Source organism: Anguilla anguilla, chromosome 9 (genome assembly GCF_013347855.1).
Source record: "Anguilla anguilla isolate fAngAng1 chromosome 9, fAngAng1.pri, whole genome shotgun sequence".
Classification (NCBI taxonomy): domain Eukaryota; kingdom Metazoa; phylum Chordata; class Actinopteri; order Anguilliformes; family Anguillidae; genus Anguilla; species Anguilla anguilla.
In genome coordinates, this window is record NC_049209.1 from 25,079,439 (window position 1) to 25,107,416 (window position 27,978).

The following is a 27,978-nucleotide window of genomic DNA, read 5'->3' on the forward strand; positions in this document are numbered from 1 at the left end:
TGAGGAGGCAGCTAGATGCAGTTTCATTTTCAGTCTGTTGAAACTTAACACAGTCTGTGGATATGAATACTTGCATAAATGCAAGTATTGTTTGCTGCTGTACCAATATTCGGAATTATAACAGCTGCATGTGCTGTGCTGGTATCAGACACTGAAGGGCACAAGTTTTTGCTCAAACCCCTCTACTCCATCAAGCCAGTGGCGCAATAATGGTAAAGCCCTCTCACGGGAAGAAAAATCTAAAAGAATATTTGATACCATCATATAGTTGGGATGGGAATAAAACAAACCTGTTACAGTATCACAGAAAATAAATTTAGGTAAGCGCCTGCCCTCTCTCTGTGCCACAACGTAAAGTGTGGAGAGTCATCTTTAAAGTGATAAAATGCTCTCTGCCTCAGGTGCCTCCATGTGTTCGTGGCATTCTTATCACAAGGATCAAATCAAAAAACCCTGCAGTGCAGATTACGTTATGCTTATGTCATTTTAACGGCTGGAGAGTAGGAACGGAGAACGTGACACGCCACCCCAGTAATATAATCAGCAGATCTGTGCCGCATTATTCCTTGTAAACACAGCAGCGCATGACCTTGAGCTCGAGGACAGTCTCCACACAGACGTCACTGTTGCCAGATTTGCGCCACCAGACTTTTTTTTTTTTTCGTTTTTTTGAGTGGCTGTTCAAACAACTGACCACCAGAGAGGGCTAAAGCACCTTACAAAGGGAGTCTTGATAAATTAGGGGTACTAGAGAATGGTTTCACATTGCTAAGATTTGAAAAATTATGTTTTAAATATTCTGTAAATTTGTTCTTGGTGGTGTACAAAAAACTATGCTTTGTGCAAAGATAAATTTGAAGGTTAATGTGTTTTATTAATAGGGGATACCAACCTACCAACACAATTTTGCTGTGGCTGATGTCGCATAAATGAAAAACATCACAATTTCTTGAGAAGAAAAACAAGAGGAGTCATCTAAAATGTCAAATGCCCTTCTGAATTTCATTGTATTCCTATGAAGCCAGATTAGACATGTATCTCTATTTACTCATTTCCTTTTTACATTTTTTTGTTGCACCGTGCCCCTGATTTTATTGTATGTCCCTTCCACTATTGACATGTTTCTCTGGCTCTCTCATCCTGATTTAACAGTTATTTGAACTACATAACTATAAGCACAAGCATTATTACCCATCCCCCACGTCCAATTAACTGTCTCATGAGAGTCTGCATGGAAAATGAAACAAAACTGTGTCACAGGAGAAAATGAACAAGACTGGGTAGATAATTTCACATTCTCATCATTCAAACAGAGCCTTCTGTGGCTCAATGTGATACATCTCACAGGAATTTTTTTTTTTTACTTTGTTAGGACTCATGTCGTGTTTTTAATTAAGAAATATTTGGATGAAGAAACACTAACCTATAGTAATCTGCATTTGATAATATGCGTTTTTGTATGCTGCAGTTGTGTGTGCATGTCCATATTTTTGCAAGTCTGTTTTAGAGTGGAAGCATTACGTATTTAAGCAAATGTAGACCGTTTTTCACACCTGTCTTTGGGTCATGACCTCTACCAGCATTCCAGAACGTCTCTCTCTCTCTCTCTCTCTCAAACACACACACACACACCCTCGACCCTCCCTGACATTCTTCAGCCAAATAAACTACCTCCATTCTACAAATCAATAAATTAAATGAATGCGCACGCTGTCACATTTCTATATTCATAAACAGCATTATTCATTGTAACAAGATAACGATGATTAATGCTGTTTTGTGTGTGTGCCCCCCAAAAAAGCGCACACACACACAAAACAGCGACCACATAATTTGCTTTTAACTCCACCAAATTATCGTCCTACAGAAATAATGCGGCGAAATCTTTTTCTTTTAATTTGTCCTCGGTGATCTGGATGTGCAGTACTGATCATGCTCAGTTTAATACTGCATAGTGCGGCGCAATATAAACGCTGTGTTATGCGGCTGCAGCTATGACCTTGAATTGAAGGTCACAGATAGACTCTCAATGACACAGGGAGGTTTCTCTGGACTGCGAATCGCTGGCTCTTCCCCCTAGCTGTAATTTGCTCCAGAGTACTCAGTCTGACGCGTAGCCCTTGCACATTCATTATGCAGTCGTTACTAATGTCATTTATACTTGCAATTAATTGTTTTTGTCTTACACGACACGTTATAAACGGTAGCTTAGCCCATGTATTTATTTATTTATTTACATTAAGCTCTCGGACCTGCACCGTTTATTTTTTAGGTAACTCTCTGTTTAGAAGCGATGCTGTAGGTTGTATCTGGTATTTTTCGAAACTGAACATGTACGCACTGTAATCATCGCAATATTACGCCGAAATACTTTTTCCTTTTAGATTGTCAAGTTACCGTTAGGATTTCAGACCTCCTCTACCGTTCTCATTAGACACCACTGCCCTCCACTGCCTTGGCCTCGTGCCAAACCCTGTTCCGAGCACGAGTTGTCGAGGGTCGCCTGAAACAGGTTCAGTCGGGTCAGTGTCACAAGACTGAATGGGCTGTGAGCGACTACGAGCCACTACATTTTCCATGCCATCTAAAGCGATGTGTGATTTACAGTGCTGGCGTGTTTCAAAGACGAAGGAATTCCAAAGCATTGCCGGCGGCCTTATAGAGAGGAATTGAATGGTTAATGCTTGGAAATAAAAATGTTCGCTTGTGTCTGCAGTGTCAAATCCAAGTTGGATCAGAATTCCGATTGTTGAAGAACACTGAGACATGCTTTCCCCTCCTTTGGTCGATAAAACCGCATGCTGACTTAAGCTACCAATGTTGTGTTAGAATGTGCATTGTTCACGGCACGTTTCCAATTCATTTAAAATGAGATGTTCAATAAAAACAGTAGAAAGAATGTGAAGTTATCAGTTCGTTCGCGTTACTCGCGCTGTAGCCTATAAACCAGGACTGACAACTTATAGCCCGACACAATAAATAAATAAACAACTGTGATTTACGAACAAACAAATTACACCATTGTGTTTTGATTGTTACTTGTTCGCTCAGAGATTACTTTTTGTATCACTACATTTGCATTCATTTGTCTATTCATATTATAACATTGCCAATTTTTATTATTTTAAGCAATGCTTTTTTTAAATCGTAATATAATAATAGCATCAACAAATAAAAATAGCCTATAGAAATCAATGCAACTCATTAAAATCATGTAACTGAGTGAGTCAGACCAACGTTACATTACAGTAGGTCAATTTTTCTTTATGGTAGCAATGCCGATGACGGCAATGGAAGGGAGTTGGATTGGAGGGAGCATGCGGACGTAACGGAGAAACTGTATACGTAAACGAGAGAGGGAGGGGAAAGAGCTCGGGATGTACGTGGAACTATAGTAATACTGGCGGAAGACGAGAGCTCACTCGGATAAGAGACCGGTTTAAGGCAAGTGGAATCGATACACAGACAAACGAATAACAAGATCCGGATTAGTGTTCTTTTGAAAGTTTAAAGGACAAATATGTTATTCTGTCCTCGCCGACGTTTAGCTACCTTATGATTTTTTGAAGTAAGCAAATGCTTTGAGAAACGTAGCTAGGTTGATTTTATTTTGAAGGACTGGCGATTCAATATTGACTATTGAATAGGAATAGGACACTGGTGTGGACGAGATTTATAGGCTAACTGGGGCGACGGAATCATCAGTGGGTCATATAGTTCCAGACGTTTTGGCTTGACAGAGACGCCGAGTCCCGAAGATGATTCTGCAAAGACCGGTAAGAGTTGGTAGACAAAAACCGCTTAGTTAGGACGTTTGACAGGAGCGTGGCACCAATTTTCTTCTGGTGTCTTAGCGACCGTGAGTGTGTGCGAGCGTGCGTAAATGCGTGCGATTTCTCCCCTGCTGATTGTGAGAGTGCGCAAGTTAATTTGACAGAGCACGTGTGTAAGGTATGGCAAGATTGCATATTGTAATTGGGCTTGGATTGTATTAGCTAATTTGCCATTCAGATTATGCTGACACACCAAGAATTCCACATTTTCTCCTAACACATGAATTCATTTGTGATATATGATACAATATCACGAAAAAGTATCGATGATCGTTGCTAAATTTTTATAATATTCAAGAGTATGATTCCAAATATAATGTCTCCATTTATAATTTCATATATCATGCAATGGTATATTTAATGCAAATATCAAATCCAATAAATGTACATTAGCTTCAGAAATGCATCCCATTACTCTTGCACAACTGCCCGTCACTACCTCTGAATAACGGAGATGCCTTCCAAGAGTAATAAGTGAGCTATCCATAGCTAGTAGTCGCCTGACCATGATCTGCTTCCTTTTTCTCTCTGAAGTCAAATCAGATTATGCCACAATCTTTTGCTTCTTTTTTCCATGAGAGTTGCTGGTCGTCTGTCTATAAATATCCCACACAGACTCCAGAAATAGAATCCCATACACTGTGCTGCCTGAGCAACTGAAGCTATCAGCATCAGAGTATTCGAGGTATTCTTGAGACGTAATGACGCATACATTTGACATATCCCTCTGCATCTCTCTCTCTCTCTCTCACACACACACACACACACTCAACATCAAACATAAGAACGGTCTTGTCTGTTTCTATTGTCTACTTTTTAATTGTTCATTTAGAAGTGTGTCTGCAAAGCTTGAGAAGTTGTGTAATATATTGTTTATTAGGTATTCTGATATCATTATCAGTATTATGACAAGAAAGATTTCCAATGACCATCTTTTAAGAGTATGCATGTATGTAACCAATGTATGTACAATTTTGTACTTCTGCTTCTGTGCATATCACCACTTCTCCCCCTTACAAAATGTGGATTAAAGTAGTCTCCGTGTTTTTCCAGATTCTTCAGAATTAGTACAGTAAATGGCTGCATATTCACAATAATACCCAATAATTATGAGCAGCTTTACAATTCTCTGCACAGTCCCTGGAGTGGAGTGTTAGTGATTTAACATGAGCTGGGGAAAAATCCACTGAACTGTGGCCTTCCAGTCCCAAGATTGAGTAACCCTATTCCAAGAAGCTGAAATCAGTTTTGCAATTAACTTTTAAAAGAGCTCAGAGTTCACTGGTTGAGATCATGTTGAAGTCAGCATAAGCTGAATCTAATCTGCAGCATGTTTGTAAGACATGTTCAAGTCTAAAATGACTATCATAGGAACCTACCATATCACAGGTGTCTGTGGTGTGAAATGGCCCCCTGGACACTGTACTTACAAGGCCACATAATCAGTATTTATTAGTTCACATAACTGGGATGTCAGAAAAGATGGTTTTAATGTTGGAATTGAAAAAATATTAGGCTAGATATCAGAATGCACCCTGTACCGTTTTAGTATGGTAATAAGAAATTTCCAGAATTTTAGAAAATTAAGAAATTTAAGAATATTTAACACATTATATTGCTTATATACCATATTATCCATATGATTTTGGTTTAATAATGACTTATTTAGAAAGAATGTCTGCCTGTATTATATTTATTTAATTTATTGATTGTGCTCACAGTGACTGCTCATGCTGTTTGTCAGCTTTTAGGCTGTCGTTGTGTTCTCACGTTTGTTTACTTTAATCGGTCCATAGACCATCGTTGTATTTATTTTCATCGCGTATTACAAAAGAAAGGATCAATGCTAAAAATGCATCTCCCTTTAGATGGCCTTCACCCCCTCAAACCAGAGCAGGGAACAAAAGAGACATCAGGGAAGCAACCACAAACAAGGCATAGCTATGCTTGGGTTGTGTTTTCACCTTAAACATGCCCTTTGAGAGATCCTAGTAGATGGAAATGAAGCGGTGCTGGCTCCACCTGCTCACTCTGTATTCATTAATGCGCACTGTTTTGAACACAGAGTGACTAAACAAACAATAATTTGCTATTTCTGATGCTGTCAGTTCAATGCTTTTTGTTTCATTATATGGGAGTGATGTTTTTTCTTTCCTGATTCATTTTATCCTGCCATTTAGGAATAACTGATTCAGTCTGATTTAGAATTTTCACTTAACAGTCACGTGATTTTATATGCTTGAATCTGCTGTATTGCCCTGAATGTGTGTCTAACTGCATTTCTTTTGAACTCTTGGGAATCAATGCATGTGGAGTGATAGTGAGTATGTATAATACAAGAGCATTACTGCTTCTGTTTTTTAAATATGAATGAAAGCAGGTAAGTTGGCAGGTAATGCAACAATATGTTTGTCCTTCAGGCAGTGACTTTGACCTTTGGAGTGTGTGTGTGTGTGTGTTTGAGAGAGAGAGGGGATAGAGAAAGAAAGAGAGAGGGAGAGAGAAAGAGTGAGGGTCACAGACTTGATCTATGAAGAGAGAGCAGAAAAGTATTGTGAGAATGAAGAACTGCTCTAGAAATGCTAAGAAAAAATAAAATAAGTCAATAGAGGGTAACATGAATCAAACACATAAACTGCCACATACAGTACTAATTGTACATGAAATTCTTTGTATTTATAAGACAACCACTTGAATAAATTAAATACACTTGAAGTGTAGTTTCTTCCTCTAGACCACCAACATGAAAATGCCCTAGAGCTACCAGTAATAGTAAAGCCAGAATGTAATTAGAATGTAAGGAACTTCTGTAAATATCCAAAATATCCTCAATCGCGCACAAAATATGTCTGGGCCGAATGAAAAAAAATACACTAAAACTGAAATGTATCAAAAAACCAAGAACATGAACTCTCCCTTTAAGGCCTTTAGGCTTGGTTGTTTTATGTTTATAGTTTAATGTGTGTGTATGTAAGTGTGTATGTAGGTTTGTGTGTGTATGTGTGTATTAGCATTTGCGGATTGACACCAGCATTTGCAGATTGACACCTCAATCTGGTCTCAACTGACTGTGTCCAAAACAACCTCAGTTTAAGTTTAGTTGAAGCATGAAAACACATTAGTGTTCAACAAGCTACACATGGTGTTGCCTGCATGCTTATATTGTGTGAAAGGTTCTGCCACCATTGTATTTAAGCTTTGAGTATAATTACTGGAATATTATTTTGTGCTTCCTTTCTAGGTTTTCTGATAAACCCAGTGGACAGAAAACCGAAGAGCTAAGCACCTTATAGGAAGAAGAAAGAGAAGAGGCAAACTGTGCAAGAGGCCAGGAGGGAGGGGCATCTCCACACACTGGTACAGATGTGACATTTCTGGTTTAGTCCAAATTGTGTTCCATTAACATTGTTCATTTGGAAGAATTTCTTAAACCCAATTGAGTTAATGTGATTAAATATTGGCAATTTGGCATAGACTATGGCTCAATTTATTATAGTTTGCATTTTTACTCCTGAATGAACTTCAGCTTTCTGAATAATATAATTTGTTGCATTTGGATAAAAAAAATGCAAAGTGAATATTTAATGCTTAAATAGAAGCAAAATGGCTGCTGGGTAGCCCATTCGGTTAAGGCACTATGATGTGGCATATAGATGAGCCCTACAGTCTCAGACTTAATCTGGATTTTGCCAGGGCTGACTGTGGTTGGTAGCCCCATAGGGTAACATACAATTGGCGATTGTGTCACCCTGGGTACATGAGGGTTGAGTCAGTTAGTGGCCCACATTTCATTGTTCTTTAGCAACCCCCGCTGGTTGATAGGGTCAAAACCGCATATGAAATGTCTTCCTCCAACTCATCTCTGTGCGAGCTTGGCTGTGAACTGTGTGAAAAGAAGCAGACTGGTGATACCACTTTTCGGAGGACAACTGTGGATGTCTACGCTCCTGAATTGGCACTGGGGATTGTGCGTGAAGGTGGCTGAATGGACATTCCAAATTAGGGTTGGAATTGGATATATTCAACCCCACACTGGGAATTGGATATGTTCAACCACACGCCAAATTATAGAAGCACTATATATTATTACTAATAATTGGACAAAAGCATGCATGTATATTGTTTTTGAAGTACTTTCTCCAAATACAATTATTTAATTGAAATATTAAGTAAAATATCAAGTTGCAAAAAGGTGAAACATAATTTTATATTGAGAGTCTTTCAACATATGAAAGAGGTTTGAAAATATTTATTGATTGTTTTTGTAAGATGATATCTGAGTTATTCCTATCACCCCGTTTGTACACAACACTCCCATCAGGGTTAGTTTGAGAATGGCAAAGGAAGCCCCACCACTTCACAGGGAAACACTGTTCATGCATAGCTCTTTTCATGTTTTACTTGAACTCAAGCATGATGAGTTTGTGAGAGTACAAAGCACCCCCTTCTAATTAAAACAGCAGAAATGTTGCTGCTAATCAGTACAACACTACTGTTCATTTAAAGCTCATCTCACTCCAAAATGTGTCGTTACTGCATGATAAATTACACTCCCCAGATAATTGATGACTTGTATCACACAAAGTAAAAACATTTTTACAACACAGTAAATACATTTTTGTTGCACATTACAATATAGGCTTGTCATACATTACAAATCTTAATTTAGAGCATTACATTAAGGGGAATGGTGAAGTTCCTCGTATTATAACCTAATTAATTCCCGTGCTATTAATGCATCTGATGTGCCCAGTGCAACTATAGTCGATTAATGGTTAATAGCGGCTGGCATACAAATATTGCTGCCAACTTGACAAACGGTAGAACCAGAGCAAAACCCAAGATCTCTCGTAGAACTACAGAAATTCCTGCCCACACTTTCACTTCCTCTGACCTACTGTACTTCCTTTCCCGCCCCTAAGAGCGCATGGTGGCAATACAACCAATGGTGAGCTTTCCTCTTTTAAAATATTTAAATAAGCATGCAGGACTATGAATATTGATCGTTTCCAGTAGCAGGAGTACGCTCCAGCCTTTCACATTTTAGTATGGCCAGGATGAAATGAGAAGTACACCATTAACTTCATATTACCCTTGTTATCTATAAAGAGTCTATTATTCCGAACCGAGAGAGACATGTTTCGAGTTTACAAGGAAGAAGGTAACGAACGTTTTAGTCAACTGGCTGGCTAGATCGTTATATTGCTAGCAACTGCCAAGCGGTGTTGTCAGTTGGCTAGCTACCTAGCTGAAGTCACGATGGAGTGTTAGTGTTTCATGTGGATAGCTACCGTTTGCAACCGTAGCTGTTTGTTTGGGAACGCTCAAGAATTGTGTATCTGAATAATATTTTTTCTAGCAAGCTAACTTGCACGCCGTTCCCGTGCATTTAGGGACGGTCTTTTTATGTTTCCTTTTTTGTTTAGTGTTTGTTAGCATTTTAGCTAGCGAACTTTGTTGACAGCATGTGTTGATGTTTTGTATACGTTACTTGTGCAGTTTAAAATAATAGTGCAGTCATGGCTACCATTCCAGGCAGCATCAGCCACAACCTATGATAGCCATGGCGATGATAGGTTTTAGAAAGCAACAAAAATGATCATACTATGACCCATAGCTGCTTCATAATGCTAGCTAGCTAACTTTTCGAGTCAAGTTATGGGGAAGTTGCTGGTAGCTACGCGTCTAATTCATTTGTTTTCATGTTGTAGCTAGCCAACTTGACCGATAATAACTCATAATACATTCCTTTTGTTTTGCCTATCATCATACACATACTTAGTATTGGCATACATACTTCTGCCAGCATGTCGCCGCTGTTACCCGGTTACAGTCGTAGGAGACCGTGCAACCAAAGCAAAGTAAAAACGCTCGCCACACATGGAAACGCATAGCTAGTTTTTTAACGTTAACTGCACGTGTGATTCGAAGCTTGCTGTATATTGATATTAGTGTAGTCAGCTGACAATGTTTGATAGCATGGTCATTTTGCTGCTGAAGACGGGGTTTTGATGATTCAATGTATTATGCAGTGAAGGGAAGGCCGTCAAAGTGGCAGGGCTTGTACTAAAAAACTTTTGATTAAACAAGAACACAAGGTTCCCATAAAATTGGTAGTTGCTGCTGGGGGTGTGTCACTCTTTCTAATGCTTAAGTATTGCCCTGTATAAATAAGTCTAGTTAGCTGTGAGATTTTTTAGTATTAAAAAAACAGCAGTCAGCACTGTATTTGCACTTCACAAGTGAATGAATGAGTCCACTCTGACGGAGTAAGCAAAGTGGTATGGTTGTCCTCTCTCTGTCAATTCAGCTTGTTTGAACAGCTGTGTATTTAGCTGATGGCCACAACATCAGGATCCTGCCTCACACCTTAATCAAGAAGGCCATGGTGTTACAATGAACACTTTTCCTAAAGCAACCGGAACTTTATATTTATTGCAGTTGGCAAGAGCCATGTGTCTGGATTTAGAAAGAAGTCAATTCTGACCCAATTCCTGTGGCATTTTTTTCTAAAGTACGGCAGATTTATCGCAACCCTCTCTTTCCATTGTAATGAAGAGCTGGCCCACTGATTTCAGCATGAGAACATGCTGTATGGAAACAGAATATTGCTCAAGCCAGAAGGATATACTGTGCTATGCTACACCACAATAGGAGCTGGATTCTTGCTGGCATATTAAATAGGCAGGGACAATATCAGCCATATAAATAATGTTGGAGCTATTCAAAATTTGAACATGAATTGTGTGCATTGTGATAAACCTGATGATTTTTATATTATAAATAAAGATTCAGAAATATCAACAACTGACTGACAGTTAAATGGAATTAGCTTTTTCCATTGGTTGCTGTCAGTGATGCCAAGCACATTTGGAACAGATGAAAGTTGCAATTGCCAGATTAATTTGCCTAACTGACATCAGTGGACATGGACCCAGGTTGATCGATTGGTTCTGGAATGTTTTGCTTTGCCTACGTTGTTTGCTTTCGGAGGGCTGCTGTTGTTGTTGGGGTTATTGACAGGGGAGCGATACAGTTCCAAGTGTGCTAGGACTGTGTGTCTGTCTGCTTTGCTCTTCTGTTGCCTTATTTCTGGGGTCTGTATCACAAGAGCAACATTTCCCAACTGTGGCTAATTAATTTTGTGCTTTTACCATATTGGCTGTTAAACAAGATTGCGTGCACGATGCGGCGGGTGAAAATATGCTTGCACCTGATTATATTTAAAGGTTGAGCTCACTAGGGTCTTTACTGCTGCAGTGTTCAGTCCATAACCGTTACACTGACCTTCAGGTTTGATGGATTTACACCTTGCGTATGCAGCACAGTGCTGTAAAACATTCCATCTAAAAACAAATGTACAAAGCGCCGTACAACATTCAGTCTAAAAATGTTCCGAGAGCTGTAGAACATGCGGTTGTCTACAGATTGTCAGGAGCTGCATAACTGCACATGCCTAGGCAGCATGCTATGACCATAAACCAAAGTTGTACTGACTGGCTGACTGGCTATAGTCCCCATGAGCTGCCTGTTTGGGAACGACCAGTATTTGGGGACATCTTCACGCTTGACATTTTACACAGCACCTTGTGTACTGTTTATTAACTTTGTGTCCGAGGTGAAGTTAGTTCTGCGGTGTCAGCTTGTAAAGGGCATTTTGTAAAGTACTGTCTTGCTCAATTTGTTCATCCTTTGTTTGCATTATTGTGCACCTTTTTGTTAAAAACACATCTTTGGCTTGGCAGTGTTCTAGTGCACACGGATAGGCCCCATGGTCTGGTCTCTAATCTGGACCGTGCCTGTGCAGGCTGTGCTTGGCCTTGCAAGGTGACGCAAAATTGGCTTTAGCGTCACCTAGGGATAGCAGGATTTCAGCCAGCTAGGTAGATCGCATCTCGTCATCATGCATGAGTGCCGGTCGAAGGGGCATCTGCAAATCCACCTGGTGAGCTGCACCTAAAGCATCTTCCTCCGACTGCGAGTCCGCTTGCAGGGTGCGGCGTGTAAAGAAGCAGCTGCTGACATCAGTGTGCTTCAGAGAGACAGCGCACATACTTGTCTGTACCTGATAGAGGAGGTTGCGGCTAGGGTTGCAAAGGGTTGGGAAAAAATCCGGTAAATTCCCAGAAACTTTCTTGAAACTTCCCGTTGGGAATGTAAGCTCAGGAATTTTGTAAATTTAGCTCATTTTCTGTATAAAATGTTAGCTTCATGAATACGTTTTGGAGGAAATTGACATAAAAAGGTCATTCTAGGTATTGTGGCATGTTTTGGTTAAATATCCCCATTTAATGGAAATTCAGTTGAATTACAACCCTGCGGTTTGAATTCTTCCATCTCATGTCCAGTGCACTCTTGCATCTCAGGTGCAGTTAATTGTCCGTAAGAAGAAATGCAGAAATGTGTGCATATACAGTGCATTCTCCCATCGCACAGGATACATTATTCAACATTCCTGTTTTTTTGTTGTTCAGTGAAAGAATTTAAAGTTCAACCCAGAACTAAATTGTCATCAATTTTCTATTGCTATTAGCAATTATGTCTGCTTATGATAATGTTAAGGTTTATGTTTCTATATGCATATGACATGTTAAATGCAGCCTGTGCAAATAACCCCCACAATTTCCCTTTTATTCCCGTTAATTCTCATGCATTCTTGTTAGTTTCTGTTCATTCCCAAGGAAAGTTTGCACCACTAACATTCCCGAAATTTTGTAACCCTAGTTGTGACAACAAGCACTCTTAAAAATACGACTGGGCATTCAAAATCAGGGAGAAAAAGATGGTAAATGCAACAATAAAAAGAAATCACCAAAGTTTTGTAATCAAATCTTGGACATACTGATTGGCAGCAATGTATTATTGGCTAAAAGAAGGCACTATTGCTATGCTTTTAAGTTGTTGTCTCGGCATGTCTTTCACTATACGTGACGTTAATAGCGGCATAAATGTGTTCAATTAAAAGTACTTTTCTTATGAAGGTGCTTGTAAGTTTGAAAATGGCTGCATATTCTTCGCCTTGTTTGGCAAATATTCTGGTGTTGACTATAAGCCCTCAGAGGAAGAAAAATTTTTGCACGTTTTTGAGAAATTGGCTTCACCGAATGGCACTTGCTAGTGTTTGACCCCCTAGAATTTGCCACATTGCATTGACCACTCTCAATGGCAGCAACATTGGGGCACTTTCCAGGAAGCCTGTCACTTCAGATTTATGTGCATTTATATTTCAGGCATTTAGCAGACTGGCTTATCCAGAGCAATTTATTGTACGTACACTCCCTTTAGACAGCTGCATATTTACTGAAGCAGTCATGTTAAATATGTTGCTCAGAGGTGTACAAGTACAGTGCTTCGGGTGGGAAAGAACCCCAGAACTCAGTTCTCTAACCATCACATAGCCTAGGTGTCTTGCAGTAGACCTTCATGGTGGCAGACAATGCCAGACTCTGGGAATGGAAAGGTAGTTGATGAGATAAGAAACCGGTGATAGGATTTCAGAGCTGCCTCCTGGAGGTAGCATATGCAGTGCCATCTGGTGGACTGATGTGATTATTTATTTATTTTTTTAGCTGGTGGTTCAATTAGCCTAATTCTTATGCTAAAATTTTCATTAAAAGCAAGACTGCTTACAAAGAGTAATTTAGTGACATTGGATTTGGGAAAATACTGCGGAAATTTGAAGGAATATGCATCTTTATTTTAGTGATTCAGCAACATCTTAAAATAAGCATATTTTGATCAAATTGATCAACTCATTTCAAGTGATAATCATTGATCAGGTTATTTGTATTATTAATAATGAAGTAGTTCCTTGTGAATTAGTTGGGTTGGATTATAGACTGAGCCAGTGTTTTCTGATTGGAAAATTTCACTTGAAAATGTACGTTTTGCCAAAGTCAGAATGTTTCTGCAGAATAAAAAATAGAATTTCAATATTTAGGCTAATTTTATCGTTTAAGGGGGGACTAGCAAAAGTTTCATTCTGACAAGTAATTGTAATGCAAGTGCCACATCTGCACTGTTTTACGATTATTTTTAAATACAGATAAACTCTATAGAAAAATGTCCTGTACGATGACAGCTTATTTCCCTGAACAGAAAATAGAATTCTGAGTAACAGTTAGAAAAGATTGAAAGACACATTCCTATCTCTTATAAACAGTATTCATCCAATAATTTTTGACACTGGCACCCAGCGTCATCTGTTTCCATGGCAGTTGGGGCCCCAATTGTCCACCAGGTCATGCTCAGGACTGAACCTTTTGAATCCATAAATTGTTTAACTTCAAACTGTATTCACTATTAATATGTATAGTACACAGTCTTAAGTTACTGAAGCAATTCCACTCCATGTTATCAGCTGTATTCCACTAGGACTGAGGTGCATAATTTTAAACTCTGAGCATCTGGAATTCATTCTATTTTGCTTTTCAAATTCATAGCAATGATAATTATCTTTAGTGCTACCATTAAGTCAGCCTGTGATCTGACCAAACTTTAGTAGGGTTTTTGTAACACACTCACAAACACACACACTCACACACTCACTCGCACCATTTCCACAATAAAAGGTAGGCGATGAAGTGGGTGGGGTAGAGGTGGGGGGGGGGTAGACTAGGAGATGAAAATGTTCTGTGCAAGGGAGAAAATTCACTAGGATGCAGGCACAAGGTTCTGACATCCAGACAGAGATAATCTTAAGCAGATGTGAGCATATCCTTATTTAGTGTCAATTTTTATTTAAAAAAAGATCAGTTAATTTACAAAGAAAGTCATATATAGAACTCATGCCAGGTCCCTGTACTGCACCTAAGTTTAGTAGTTTGTGTAAACACAAAGCATTTTGTAATATGTAAGTGTGCATATACAGGGATTCAACAAAATAATGGGAATGCCGTACAACAAATATTGTAGTTACTTGAATATGAATATCAAGTAGGCTAACTACTGATTAGGAGTAAGGTCACCTTTAGTCTTTTGAACAGTTTCAGTTCTTTGAATACAGTCTTAAAACTTGTAAACTGTGTGTAGTGGGACACTGGACCCTTCTTTAATCAGGAACACTTTCAGTTTTTGAGGGAGGAAGGAGGTAGAAATTTGCATTCTGCACTTGAGAACTTTGTTTAAACATTCAACAGTGTGTAGATTTGGTGATTGTGGACGCAGTGAACGGCATTTGACTTCATGATGTTTGTGAAACCACTCTTGAATGTGGAGGGTATTTTTTGGACGTGGGGACATCATGAAGGAAGATTGTTTGTTCCATAGGGTGCACCTGGAACAAATGGCTTTGTATTCCTTGGCCATTATACGACCTAGTGGAACAATCATCGGACCCAGTGACTCCCATGAGATGGCTGCCCGTACCATTACTGATCCACAACCATGTTTAACAGTCGGCTTCAGACTTTGTGAGCCGAACGCTTCTGTTGGAATTCTCTAAACGTAAACCTGACCAGATGTAGGAAAAGGTTGTAACGGATGACTCCTCAGACCGTTATACTTGATACTTTCTCCATTGATCAGGGGTCCAGGTTCTGTGCTTCTTGCACCAGGTGATGTGTCTTTGTGCATTTGCCTTTGACACAGGCAGTTTCCCAATGGCCCTGCCGTACATAGCAGCTCTGCAAAGCTCACTCTGTTTTTGTTGAGACTGGGACACAGAGGTGTTGATTCTACCCTGTAGTAATTTTTGAAGCTGTAGCTTTGCTTTATTCTGCAGCCGTACTCTTAAGTGGCCGTCTGTCCCTGTCGGTGAGCTTCGACTTGCGACCACTCTTCCTGTCTGCATGCAGTTTGTTTGTGGTTGGCATATAGTGTTGTAATTTTCAGCACGGCTCCCCTTTCCACGTAATCCACATTAAATCATTTTGCAGTTTATGTGACCAATGGTGCTGCAGTTTGGGCTAGGACTGTTTGGCCTCTTTGGAACTCTGGTAGTTGTCTCGTGCTGTGTCAAAAACTTGCGTATCAAAGTTTTGATTGTCGGATCTCTTTTATAGCTAATGCGTACTACTAATTGCCATTCAAGTGAACATGGCTCACCTGTGGAATTGCCTTTGTAATTGTGATTTAGTTAGTTCAAACGTGTAATTCTTTTTATGTTTCTGTTACTTTGTTCAACTTCAGTATTTGCGTGTTTAAAGGGCTATTTTCACATGTTGCTTGAGTCTGAACATGTTCATCGGGTGGACAGTGTATCATTTGGGGGATGGTTGTGTATATTGTAACTGGTCACTTCTACTGTACCTAGAACCATTTGCTGGTCTGACTGGGCCTGGTTGTTAATTAAAGGATTGGAGCTCCTTTCCTCTGGATTAATGACCCTAATCTGGAGGGATTGGTGAGCTGAGATGTCAGATTTACTGGCTCGCTGGGCGCTTTCACAGACACAAACGCACGCCTCCCTTTCCGTACTCACACAGCATGGATCTCGGTCCTTCCTGGCGTCACAAACTCATCCATAATCTTGTTCGTTATCTGTCTCCCCACCGATGTGTGCAGTTCAGACATCTACAGCGGGACAGTTTTGGGTACACTCCCATTTAAAAAGGCTCTACTGTTTGGGTTTACCTCACATTTTAAACTCACAGTTTTTCTTCTTTGCACTATTTTGTCAGTGTTGATTATCGGTTGGAACATGTTCAGCCAAATGCGATGCTACTTCCTATTCAGACAATATATGTGGTCTGAGCTTGTTTCTCCGTAAATGCATGCAGTTGTGTTCACAGTCCACACGCTTCGTAGTGATCCTGAGGTAACACATGGCTCTGGTGCGGAGGTGTTGTAGTTCTGTACCTGGTCAGCCGATTACTGGCCCAGCTTAAGTAGTCTGCTGCTGCAGAGTATAAACCCAGCAGAGCTGAGGAGGACCTGCTGCTCGTTTAGCACGCGGCTAATCCCGCAAGACCCGGCCCGAACGTTTCACTCCCAAACCACCTTTGAGCTAGAATATAAGTCACTTTTGCCAATAGCAGTCTTTGTGTGTGTGTGTGTGTGTGTGTGTGCGTGCGTAGACCCTTAAGCCTATGGACCGGTCAAAACTCGGTGAAAGTGAAAGGTGAATGTGACAGAATTTTCTGTTTGTTTATCTTTTGACGGTGTTCTCTCATTAACATTCATTCATTGTTGTGTGTTTGGTACAAGACAATTCATTTGTAGTTGTCTTTTTGCAATAATGTTGGACAGCTCTACAGTTAGTTTAGAGTATATTAGTTAGGCGCACATTTGAGTTTTAATACATTTGAGAATTAAAAATGAAGTATGTTTTGTTTTTTCTTCAGAGTGAAAGCAGGCACAGTAGTACTCTTTCTTTCCCCCAGACTGTGTCTGAGGCCTGCTGTTTGGCTGGTCCTCATTTAGCTCATTCATTTGAAGGCTTAGCCATAAGCGGTGCCTGTGTGAGCTCCTTAGACGTGAGCGTGAGAGAGACGGCCGCCTCGGCGTGTGTGTCACGCTCCCCTCCGCGGAGCCGCCTCCTCACGGGCGCTGCCGGAGATGACAGCGATGAGCGTCTTGCCCTGCGCGCTGCGCTACTGAGGCTGAATATTAATGAGGTGACTTCAGGCTCCTGCCCTCCGCGTCATTGTCTGTCTTCTCATGTCTCTCTCTTTCTCTTCTGCTGTCTTTGTCCTTCTCTCTTTATCTCTCTCTATCTCTCTCTCTCTCTCTCTCTCCCTCTCTCTCTCTCTCTCCCTCCCTCTCCCCTGCAGCGACCATGGCTTCCAGGGACCGGCGGTCCGACCTGCACATCAAGGCGGAGCCCAGCAGCCCGGAGGGCGGCGGCGGTGGGCGGGCCAGCCCGGGGGGCGCCTCCTCGGACTCCTCCCATAGCGGCGGTGGGGGCAACCGGGGCGAGAGCGCCGGGCGCTACTCCCCGCCCCTCAGCACCCCGCCCCTGCGCTGCCACTTCAAGGAGGAGGGCGGGGACGGGGGGGAGGAGGGCTCGACGGGGAGTGGCGGCGGCCGGTGCAAGTACGCTCTGAGCACGCTCCCCAAGCGGCTGTGCCTGGTGTGCGGGGACGTGGCGTCGGGCTACCACTACGGCGTGGCCTCCTGCGAGGCCTGCAAGGCCTTCTTCAAGAGGACCATCCAGGGTGAGCACGGCCTAACACGCTCCTAACACCCAGGGCTCAACTCTGTCCCTGCATTACAGAGGCCTCCTAATGAGTCCCTTTCAGTTCACTTCAGTCTTTCCTGTCCAGGAGGTGTGAAACTTGCTTTAAAAAGTTGATCTATTTTGCTGCTTTGTGAACTGAGCAGGATGATGAGTTCACAGGTGCACATGAAGCCTTCCGTTGCCATTACCAAAGTCAGTGGACTTCATTTAAATCTTTGGGTTTTTACACCTTTTTGTAAAGTGGTGTAAAGCCAACAGTGTAGTGGAAAGCCAACGGACACTCACAGATACGTGCCTGTAGGATCACTTTTAACTGTAATTTGGTCCCACATTGCTCACACTGTGTGTATCACAATGTCAGATCACAATGGCAATCTTTTGTGAGGAGTTGTTGTTTAAAGGAACACCTATTGATACATGCACTCTTAAAATTGTGTGGTAACGGTGAAATATCACCATCAGTGATTTATATATATATATATATATATCGCAGTTTACATTATTACCAGATCTGAGCCCAACCCTACTGGAGAGTCAGAGGCTCTTTTCCCTTCTTCAGTTGGTCTAGGTGAGGCCGGTTGCAGAATGAGAATTTCACTGATGAATAATTTACGCTGGCTCCCAGCTGACGGCGGTCTCGGGCACGCTCACACTGTCTCTCTCTCTCCCTTCGCTCAGGTAACATCGAGTACAGCTGTCCGGCGTCCAACGAGTGCGAGATCACCAAGAGACGGCGGAAGGCCTGCCAAGCCTGCCGCTTCACCAAGTGCCTGAAAGTGGGCATGCTCAAAGAGGGTGAGCCGCTCGCCAAGCGCACTGCGCCAGGTGGGGGCGGGGCTTAGCGAAGCAGAGGCTAACGCTCCCGCCCCTCCCCCCCCCCCCCCCCCCCGCTGTGCGTGAGAAGAGCTGGCCCCGTGCAGAGGGAATGGCGGGAGTGCCCTGCAGCTTCAGGGTTAACCTGACATTAGCATTTAAATCAAACTCATCTTCGGGGCTTCACTGCGTAATGAGGCCTGGGCTGCTGAATGCTGGGAGGTGTCGGGGGGAGGCCTTTTCCGGGGATGAGCGTTGACTCTCTTCCCCCCCTCCCTCCCCCGCAGGTGTGCGTCTGGACCGGGTGAGAGGGGGCAGACAGAAGTATAAGAGGCGCCCGGAAGTGGAGACCGCGTCCTACCAGCCTCCCTCACTCCCTCTGAAGAAAGAGGGCGACCGAGGTAGGAGCAAAGGATGCTGGGGAGGGAAGGCACTAGAGATAAACATACAGATTATAAACGAGGTGTGAATGTGGTCTTTTACCGCAAAATACACTTTCAATAAACGTCACTCATTTGGAAAATTCATTTCCAGGTACTTGTGGTAGATCTGTGCGTATGCAGTGTAGCTGTCATTGATTACAGTATTTGTAAACGTGGACTAACTTAAAACAAAAAGCAACAAATTGAGTCCCAAAACTCAACAGAACGTGTCACGTCTTTGGTTGGGGACAATTTATGTTTGCATTATTTTTATTAAGAGATCTAAAGTGGGCTTTTGGCAACTGTGACATTGCAATAATGCATGTGTGCATGTGGTGTGTGTGTGTGTGCGTGTGTGTGTCAGGTTCCTCCAACATCATCGTGTCCCACCTGCTGGTGGCCGAGCCGGAGAAGCTGTTCGCCATGCCGGACCCCCTGCAGCCGGACACCGCCCTGCGCACGCTCACCACGCTCTGCGACCTGGCCGACCGCGAGCTCGTCGTCATCATCGGCTGGGCCAAGCACATCCCCGGTGAGGGAGGGGTGGAGAGGCCTGGCAGTTTGGGACATCCTGGGCCCTGTTTGGTCACATCGGCAGTGCACACACACACCTTGGGGCTAGTGGAATTGTTTATTTCAACCTGCACAAATTGAATGTTTTTTCCTTCCACTTGGTTTGGTAATTTCATGGTCTACATTAAAGCCACTTGTGTCCATATGGGTTGGGGGGTGCAGTAGGGCTGTGTTCATTAAGAAAAAAAAACATTAGATGCTGTGAAAGTTTGATATTAATTTATCTGTCTCTCTAAAGTTTAGAAAGTGTCTTGGATTAAAACTCCGTTTTAATCCAATCCGTTTATGTTTTATAGTCATCATCCAGGTGACTTTCTTCTGTTTGAATAGACTGTCTTGGCTGCCCGCACGTCTACACAGCATTTTCAACCCTCAGTACAATAATCACAGTGTACTTTGATAACTATATGCTTAATCACGTCTTGGTAAGAGCGTCTGCTAAATGCCTATAATGTAATGTAATGTAAATTGTACGTAGTAATCAATGTCAGTAATTTGCACAGGTAGAACTTGATTGAAGTATGACCTGGAAAACGGCCGTCGGGGTCAATGTTAATGCATGCACATGGTGGAGCTGCGTAGCAGCTGGGCCCTTTCTAGCTGTCTGGAGACAAGTGTGTAAATGTCTAAATGTTGATAGCCTCAAAGTAAACCTAATTTATGGGTACATTGTGTTAGTGTTGTCATGGCCTGCTGGCATTGTGACCTCATATATGAGGCTGAGTTCTGATCACACCGGTTTGATCGTACGCTTCAGGGTCCACTTGCTGATCACAGTCGTTTGATCGTACGTGTCAAAGGGTTAAACAAAAAAACCACCAGGACAATTTCACCCACCGCAGCCAAGAATTTACCAACATTCAGCTGGTGGCGGGTGGTCATTTCAGACCCAGGAGGCTGATGCGCATTTCAGATTTTTAAAAATTGCTTGTGTGACCTTTCTCAGTAACTGTTTCCTTCTCTGCACTTTCCTCACACTAGCTGCCATTCTTGTTTGTCAACAATGTGCAAGATGTTTTAGGTCTAAAAGCATAGGGTGTTGTACTGAAATGTTTCTACGGCAACTCACACCAATTTGAAGAATTCAAATGCCACTGGAATTGTTGCTTTATGAGTGTAATCTTTTAAAATAGGCTACTCTCATTTTGTAGCCGTGAACCTTAGTTTACATCTTGCTCAGTGGTTTTCCGTTATTTGATAAAGAGGTTAGTTAGTGGGCGTCTCTTGTATGTGGGTATATTTTGGTGAAGGGACATGCCTGTTGGTGGATGAGTATGTCTTGGTGGGTGCGTGTGACAAAGTGGGCATGCCTATTGGGAAGTGGGTGTGTCTGTGCCCTAACTGGCCCCTCCCCTCTGCCTGGCAGGCTTCCTGTCCCTGTCCCTGGCAGACCAGATGTCTGTGCTGCAGTCGGTGTGGCTGGAGGTGCTGGTGCTGGGGGTGGCGTTCCGCTCGCTGGGCTGCGAGGACGAGGTAGTCTTCGCCGAGGACTTCGTCCTGGACGAGGAGATGTCCCGCCTGGCCGGCCTCACCGAGCTCAACGGCGCCATCAGCCAGCTGGCCCGCCGCTACCGAGCGCTGCAGCTGGACCGCGAGGAGTTTGTCATGCTCAAAGCCATCGCCCTCACCAACTCAGGTAGCCCACTGACTTACCACCTGAACAGCCTGGGAGAACACAGAGTGCTTCCCATGCCAAGGGCTGCCTGGTCTGCAACACATTGACCCATTTTCCCTTCTTCAGAAATGGGTAATACCATGTTTTCCGGTTTTTTATTCACTATATGTGACAAATACCGAATCAATAATTCAAGAATGAAAAAATAAAGTCAATTTAGTACACTACGTGTAAAATAGTGTAGAATAAACTCAGACACATTTTTATTGAACACACTGAGGTGTCCATAAAAATCTGTTGAGAGACATTTGCTGTTGTGCAAGTTGAGCAGTTAAGTTGAGGCAGGACCATATATAGCCTTTTGTAATCCTTCGGGTGGTTTAGCCCCTTAACCTTAACTTAACCCTGTTCAAGGCCACCCCAGCAGAGCCCCACAATTGACTCAAGACTATGGCTGGTGCCGTAAAAGGCACTGCAATCTGTTGCCCTTAGTCTCAAGTGCACGCACACACACACACACACACACATGCATACACACATACACACACACTCACTCACTCTCTCTCACCTCTCCTCTCTTCCCCTCAGACTCTGTGTACATCGAGGACATGGAGGCACACACACACACACACACACACGCACACACTCACTCTCTCTCTCTCTCTGTCTCTCACTCTTCCCTTTCTCAGACTCAGTGTACATCGAGGACATGGAGGCACACACACACACACACACACACTCTCACTCACTCTCTCTCTCTGTCTCTCACTCTTCCCTTTCTCAGACTCTGTGTACATCGAGGACATGGAGGCACACACACACACACACACACACACACACACTCACTCACTCTCTCTCTCTGTCTCTCACTCTTCCCTTTCTCAGACTCTGTGTACATCGAGGACATGGAGGCACACACACACACACACACGCACACACGCACACACACTCACTCTCTCTCTCTCTGTCTCTCACTCTTCCCCTCAGACTCTGTGTACATCGAGGACATGGAGGCACACACACACACACACACACTCACTCTCTCTCTCTGTCTCTCACTCTTCCCTTTCTCAGACGCTGTGTACATCGAGGACATGGAGGCACACTCACACACACACACACACGTACACACACTCACTCTCTCTCTGTCTCTCACTCTTCCCTTTCTCAGACTCAGTGTACATCGAGGACATGGAGGCGGTGCAGAAGTTGCGGGACCTGCTGCACCAGGCCCTGCTGGAACTGGAGTCTCAGCGGCGGCCGGAGGACCCCCGGCGGGCCGGCCGGCTCCTGCTCACCCTCCCCCTCCTCCGGCAGACCGCCGGCCGCGCCCTCACCACCTTCTACGGCATCAAGACCCGCGGAGGCGTCCCCATGCACAAGCTCTTCCTGGAGATGCTGGAGGCCATGATGGACTCGCCATAGGGAGGGGAGGGAGAGATGGAAAGAAAAAGGGAAGGATGTGTAAGAAAAAGAGAGCAGGAGAGGGATTGGGTGGGGGGGGGGGCAGATGGGGGTTAGGCCTGACGTCAGAGTTAGAGGAACAGGAAGTCGAGAGCCAGTTTGCAGGAAACAGATTGAGAGTTTTAGGACTGACTGTGGCGTTTTGGGGAGCAAAAGGACAGGAAGGGCCGACAGTAACTGAAGCTGTTTTGGACATTTGGATGCCGTATTCCTGACCGAAGACGGAAGAAGAAAAGAGAATTTTCGAAGATGTGTACTGTTATAATATGTCCTTATGAAGTGGCACTGGGGAGAATGCCAGTGGTGGAGATGGCCTGTGTTGGCTTGTATTATTTAAACCATCAAGGACTGAGGTCAGAGAGAGAAACACACACTGACTCTCCAGGTAACCGTATCCACCTCAGTAAGCCAGGAGAGCGTGTGTGTATGCGTGTGTACAAGAACACATATAAAGGCATAGAAATGTTACTTTGAGGAAATACTTATTCAAAAAAAAAAAAATTCATCCAGACAGCTATTTTTTTCCACAGTAGAAAATTGTTACCCAGTATAACCGACTCCGCTGTAACTTAAAGAGTATATAAGTAGTTAGCATTAGGTTAGCGTATTTCTGTCTCCACTGTTGAAGCCGGCAGGACGAGATTGCGCTTCTTGTCAGGTACAAGAAGGCGAGCGGAACGACAGAGTGACAGGAGCGATGCATAACCAGATTAAAATGACAGCAGGCAGGAAAGTGACTTTGATAAGAGAGAATGTACTTTTAAAGAATTTAACTGCGCCCGGGCTGCCACTGCTGGATGGTCTGGGACCATGCGCCACGGCGGGGGAGAAGACACCCTTTTGTCACGTACGGTGGGGCAGCTGACTGCTGGGTGATGGATCGGGAGCAGGAACGCCAGCCACTGAGGAAAAGGACCGCCGGGGTGACGTGGGAAAGACGGCGAATCCCAAAGAAGATGGAGGGAGACGAGAGGGACGTGATTTCCCCCCTCCCCAGTTACCTACAGACTTAAAAAAAAAAAAAAACTAAGCAAAAAGCCATACAGGAATGCCTGATGCCCCCTGTGAACTTTGTAAGCCCTGTAAGCTCTTTGATCTGAGTGAAGGGGTCCACTGGGGGGGGTAAGAAATGGAAAAGTGTGGAATGCGGGGGCTGTGGAAGTGGAGACTATCTGTGCAGTCATGCATAATCACACTCACATACGCACACAGCACACTCACAGACACACAGGGACCTGGACACACGCAAGCTAGCGTGCGTTCGGTCACAAACATGCGCCTTTACATTTAAATACATATTAGTAGACTAGCAGCGGGAGCTCACAATTATTGTATGACAAACCATTTGAAACTAATGTTACTACATATTAGCGAGAGGTCATATAGCATGTAGACAGTTGGTACTGGCCCTTTTTCCGCCTGTGTAGATTTTGAAAACAGAATGTGTACTTCATCTGAAAATCTCCATCTTTGCAGTGGAGATCGGAGTAGTTTTAACAGCAGTGCATTTTACTAGCATAAAGTAAGTGAGCTTCATCTTGTCTTTTCAAAGGATAGGCTGGAATTAATAATGCGTTACTAGTGAAATTCTAAACTGCCCCCAAAAGTGAGAGTATATCAAAATTCGTGAAATGTAATTTAATACATTTATTTGCGATAGTGTTTCAGATATTTATACTGTTTCTAGTTACCAGGCCAACAGTGACGCCATTGCATCTTGTGCATACTTCGCAGCCTTTTTAGAAACTCACAACAAATTCTTATTTGACAGGTGTAAAACTGAATTTTTTTTCTTCTTTCTTTTCTGCAGCATTTAAAACATTCAAACAAGTTTGATCCTAAAATCACCCTCACTTTAATGAACGCACAAATACACATGCGCTTACACTTAAAATACACATGCACAGATAGACACTTGCAGAATGATACACTAAATACACGGAAATGCAGCTCTAATTGTACAGTTGGACACATTCACATGCATATGAAAACAAAATGGCTAGAATAACAACCGCTACCTTCAGGATCAAAAAAGCAATATGTGACTCACTGTAACACGGCGAGTAGTAATAATAGCCTAATAATAATTACAGTAATAGCAATCACAATGTTGCCAGCACCACACGCTATACAGTGCGTTCTGGGCTGATTGGTCTTGCAGCGTTGAGAACATAGATTATTTAATGTTAATCCATTATAGCCAGTGGGTAATAAGACTGTTTTAAGACTGGGATTTACTATAGTTGTACAAAGGAGATGCTAAAGGGGAAACGTTTTATCAAGATTGTCACCGTAGACAATGTTTTGTATATGCAGGTATAAGATTTAACTTTCTATTTATACTTTTGAATGACTCAGACTGTTGAGACATGGGTTGCGCATGTCTGTAATAAGTGTGTGGGTGTTCATACTGAGTTCACTGGAATTGTGTGGGCGTATTGGAGTCAGTGATAGTGTGTCTAAAATCAGAAAAGCTAGTTTGGCATGGCAATGGAGGACATCCAAACTGAAAAATTACATAGGAGTGAAGAAACCCTCGAATGGTTTTTTAAAAAAATGAATCAAACTAAGTCAAAGGACATGGGGAAAATCAGATGAAACTGTTGAATCACCAATCACATTGTTACCACGGCAATGGCATAACACTGGTGACGGCACTAGACATCATGTATTAGTTTGTTCTTGCTGGGGAAAGACTCATATAGAGGCTCTTTAATGTTCTGATTCTTTGTGAATTTTTGCCCATCGGACGAAATCTGTTTATTATTTTCTGTGATGAGGAGAAAAAAGTGGCCACAGGGGCATTTGTAATGATCATCTTGCCCTCATTAACTGGCAAATAAATGCCACTGTGTAACTTAAATACCTGGACAGGAACTCAACTAGACCTCTGCCTCTCTGTGAAAGGAGAACCCACATCCACCTCTGTTTGGTTTTGATCGACATGTTCAAGTTTGGATTGACATGTTCAAGTTTGGATTGACATGTTCAAGTTAGCCATTTGACACGGACAAAACAGACAAAAAACTGTCGCTGTGCGCGACTACAGGAGTTCTGAAGTTGGCCAGAGGACGGAGACGGTTTTTTTAATTTGTGGTTTTCTGGGCCGTTTACAATTACTCGAGCGGACTTCTGTGCATTCCCAGCCCATTCAGAGACAAACAGCTGTTCATTGATACTTGTTAACTTTAGTAAGAGGCCAATTCATGTTCTAATAATGTTGTAATACTGTATGTAAATGTACAGTATTAAACATTATCCATACCCTAGCTGCTTAATGCAGTTACTCAAGACAGGAATTGCGGAGGCTATGGCAATGTGTGTGTGCGTGGATGCATGTATGATTTTGTGTGTGTGTGTGTTGCAGATGGTGTGTCACAGAATGTATTTGGCCAGATCTTTGCACCAGGATGAACTGGACGTGCTGGACTCTGCCTCCATTCACTCAATGATTGCCACCAAAAACTCACTCACTTGGCTGACTGCCTAGCAGAATATTTGTTGATACTTTCAAAATAACCTTACACATTGCTGTGCATTAAAAATGCACTGAAACTGGGGGAAAGCCTGCCCCCAAAGGTTTACATTATTGACCTCTGAAACACAAAAATGCATTTCTGCTCAGACCCCACCCAGCCCTCTTGTTGTCTCTTCACCCATACTTAATCAGCCACAATTTGGATGTGTGAGTGATAATTGCTTTTATTTCTAGACTGGAGGCCTTCTTGACTTTTAGTCATTTCTAGACACGTGAATTATTTGCACGTGTGTTTGGGGGTTGGTTTTGAAGTGAATCCATTTTAGGGCATGAATGTATTTTTGAAATTTACTTTTTAAGCTTTTTAAGTGTGTGTTTGTGTGTGTGTTTTGTTTTAGTTTATAATTTATCATTTTTAAATAATTTTGTATTAAAATAAAAAGGTAAGCCAGGGATCAATGATGCTTGAATCAAATTATATTTCATTTCCACGCTGTACTTGCAATTGTTTCACCTCAGCATCTCCATCTAGTGGTTAGAGGTAGTAAAACACCCTTCATGCTCTGAATACAAGAATAGCGGGTATGCCATATGGAACTTAACTGTACTTTTTATTATTATTTATTTGGCAATAAACAAACGTATCTTTTTCACAGCTGTGCCGTTTAGTGTTACACAGACAGATTTCGCACCATTTTTTGGATTGAGGGTCAGGATATGTAATGTAGGGTTGTTTAATTATTACCCTACTGTATTTCAAATAGCAAGAATTGCTAAAAACAATGCAGTTTCCATGTCATGTGTATGTGGCATTATCTTCAAGTGGGAAGCATCTTTTTTGTGCACAGGGGTTAAAGTGAATGCTATTCAGTGGTAGAATGGGATATTTAAAATGTATAGATACATGGGTTCCTGGGTCCATTCAAAGGAAGTTGTAAAAAAATAATAATAAAGTATGTTTGTATAAAAAAATTATATTAATAATGTTAACAATGGTGTTTTCATAATGTCAACTAATGCCATTTTTGTCTGTCAAAGGTAGTTAAGATGAACATAATTTAGAAGGGATATGTCAACAATGTGGTTTGTTTGTTCATGAGTATTTATGTAAATGAGCAATACCAGAAATAACCAAAACAAATTTCCTTCATAGCCACATAAAATGTAAATGGGAACTTACAGTAATAATAATCTAGAATAGTAATAATAGATGTAACACAATGGCGAAAATTTAAGAAAATCAGTATTTGTATTTAAAGAATATTGTATTTAAAAAAAGATTAAATTCTATTTTTTACTCAATCTGCTTACAATGGTTAATATTTTATTGTTCTGTTGTGTGTGAGTCCAAGAGGCTCAGTCAGTAGTGTCTTTGTGTGCCGTTTGTAGATAAGACTAGTTTCTTGTGAATATGTCTGAACATTTTGTTGCTCACATTAAATCGGTGTGGAAAAAACATTGCTCCAAAAATGAGAAAACTAGGCAAATTTTAATTAGATACATTGTTGTTTTTGTTTTGTTTTTGTAATAAATAGACACGCCATCACACACTCATGGTCTCGTCTGTCTTGTTTCCTCATTATCCTGTCTGTTCGCCCCCTCGCCTCCCCCAACACGGTGCCCTTCATTGACAGCAGTTAAACCTGTTCAGGTGTGTGTGG

At 42.2% G+C, this 27,978-nt stretch overlaps 1 protein-coding gene across 2 annotated transcripts; it reads left to right on the forward strand.

Annotated features, from left to right (window-relative positions):
• Window positions 1–3,372: 3,372 nt before the first annotated feature.
• On the forward strand, window positions 3,373–27,867 carry LOC118235925 (steroid hormone receptor ERR1-like). Of its 2 annotated transcripts, XM_035433818.1 has the most exons (8): window positions 3,373–3,776; window positions 7,075–7,190; window positions 17,546–17,929; window positions 18,631–18,747; window positions 19,053–19,166; window positions 19,552–19,719; window positions 21,127–21,396; window positions 22,547–27,867. In XM_035433818.1, exons 3-8 carry the CDS (start codon window positions 17,551–17,553, stop codon window positions 22,798–22,800), a joined length of 1,302 nt encoding a protein of 433 aa, XP_035289709.1. In that variant the 5' UTR covers window positions 3,373–3,776; window positions 7,075–7,190; window positions 17,546–17,550; the 3' UTR covers window positions 22,801–27,867. The 2 variants fall into 2 exon arrangements, with proteins under 2 accessions (XP_035289709.1, XP_035289708.1); XM_035433817.1 differs by lacking the exons at window positions 3,373–3,776; window positions 7,075–7,190 and adding an exon at window positions 8,550–8,994.
• Window positions 27,868–27,978: the final 111 nt, after the last annotated feature.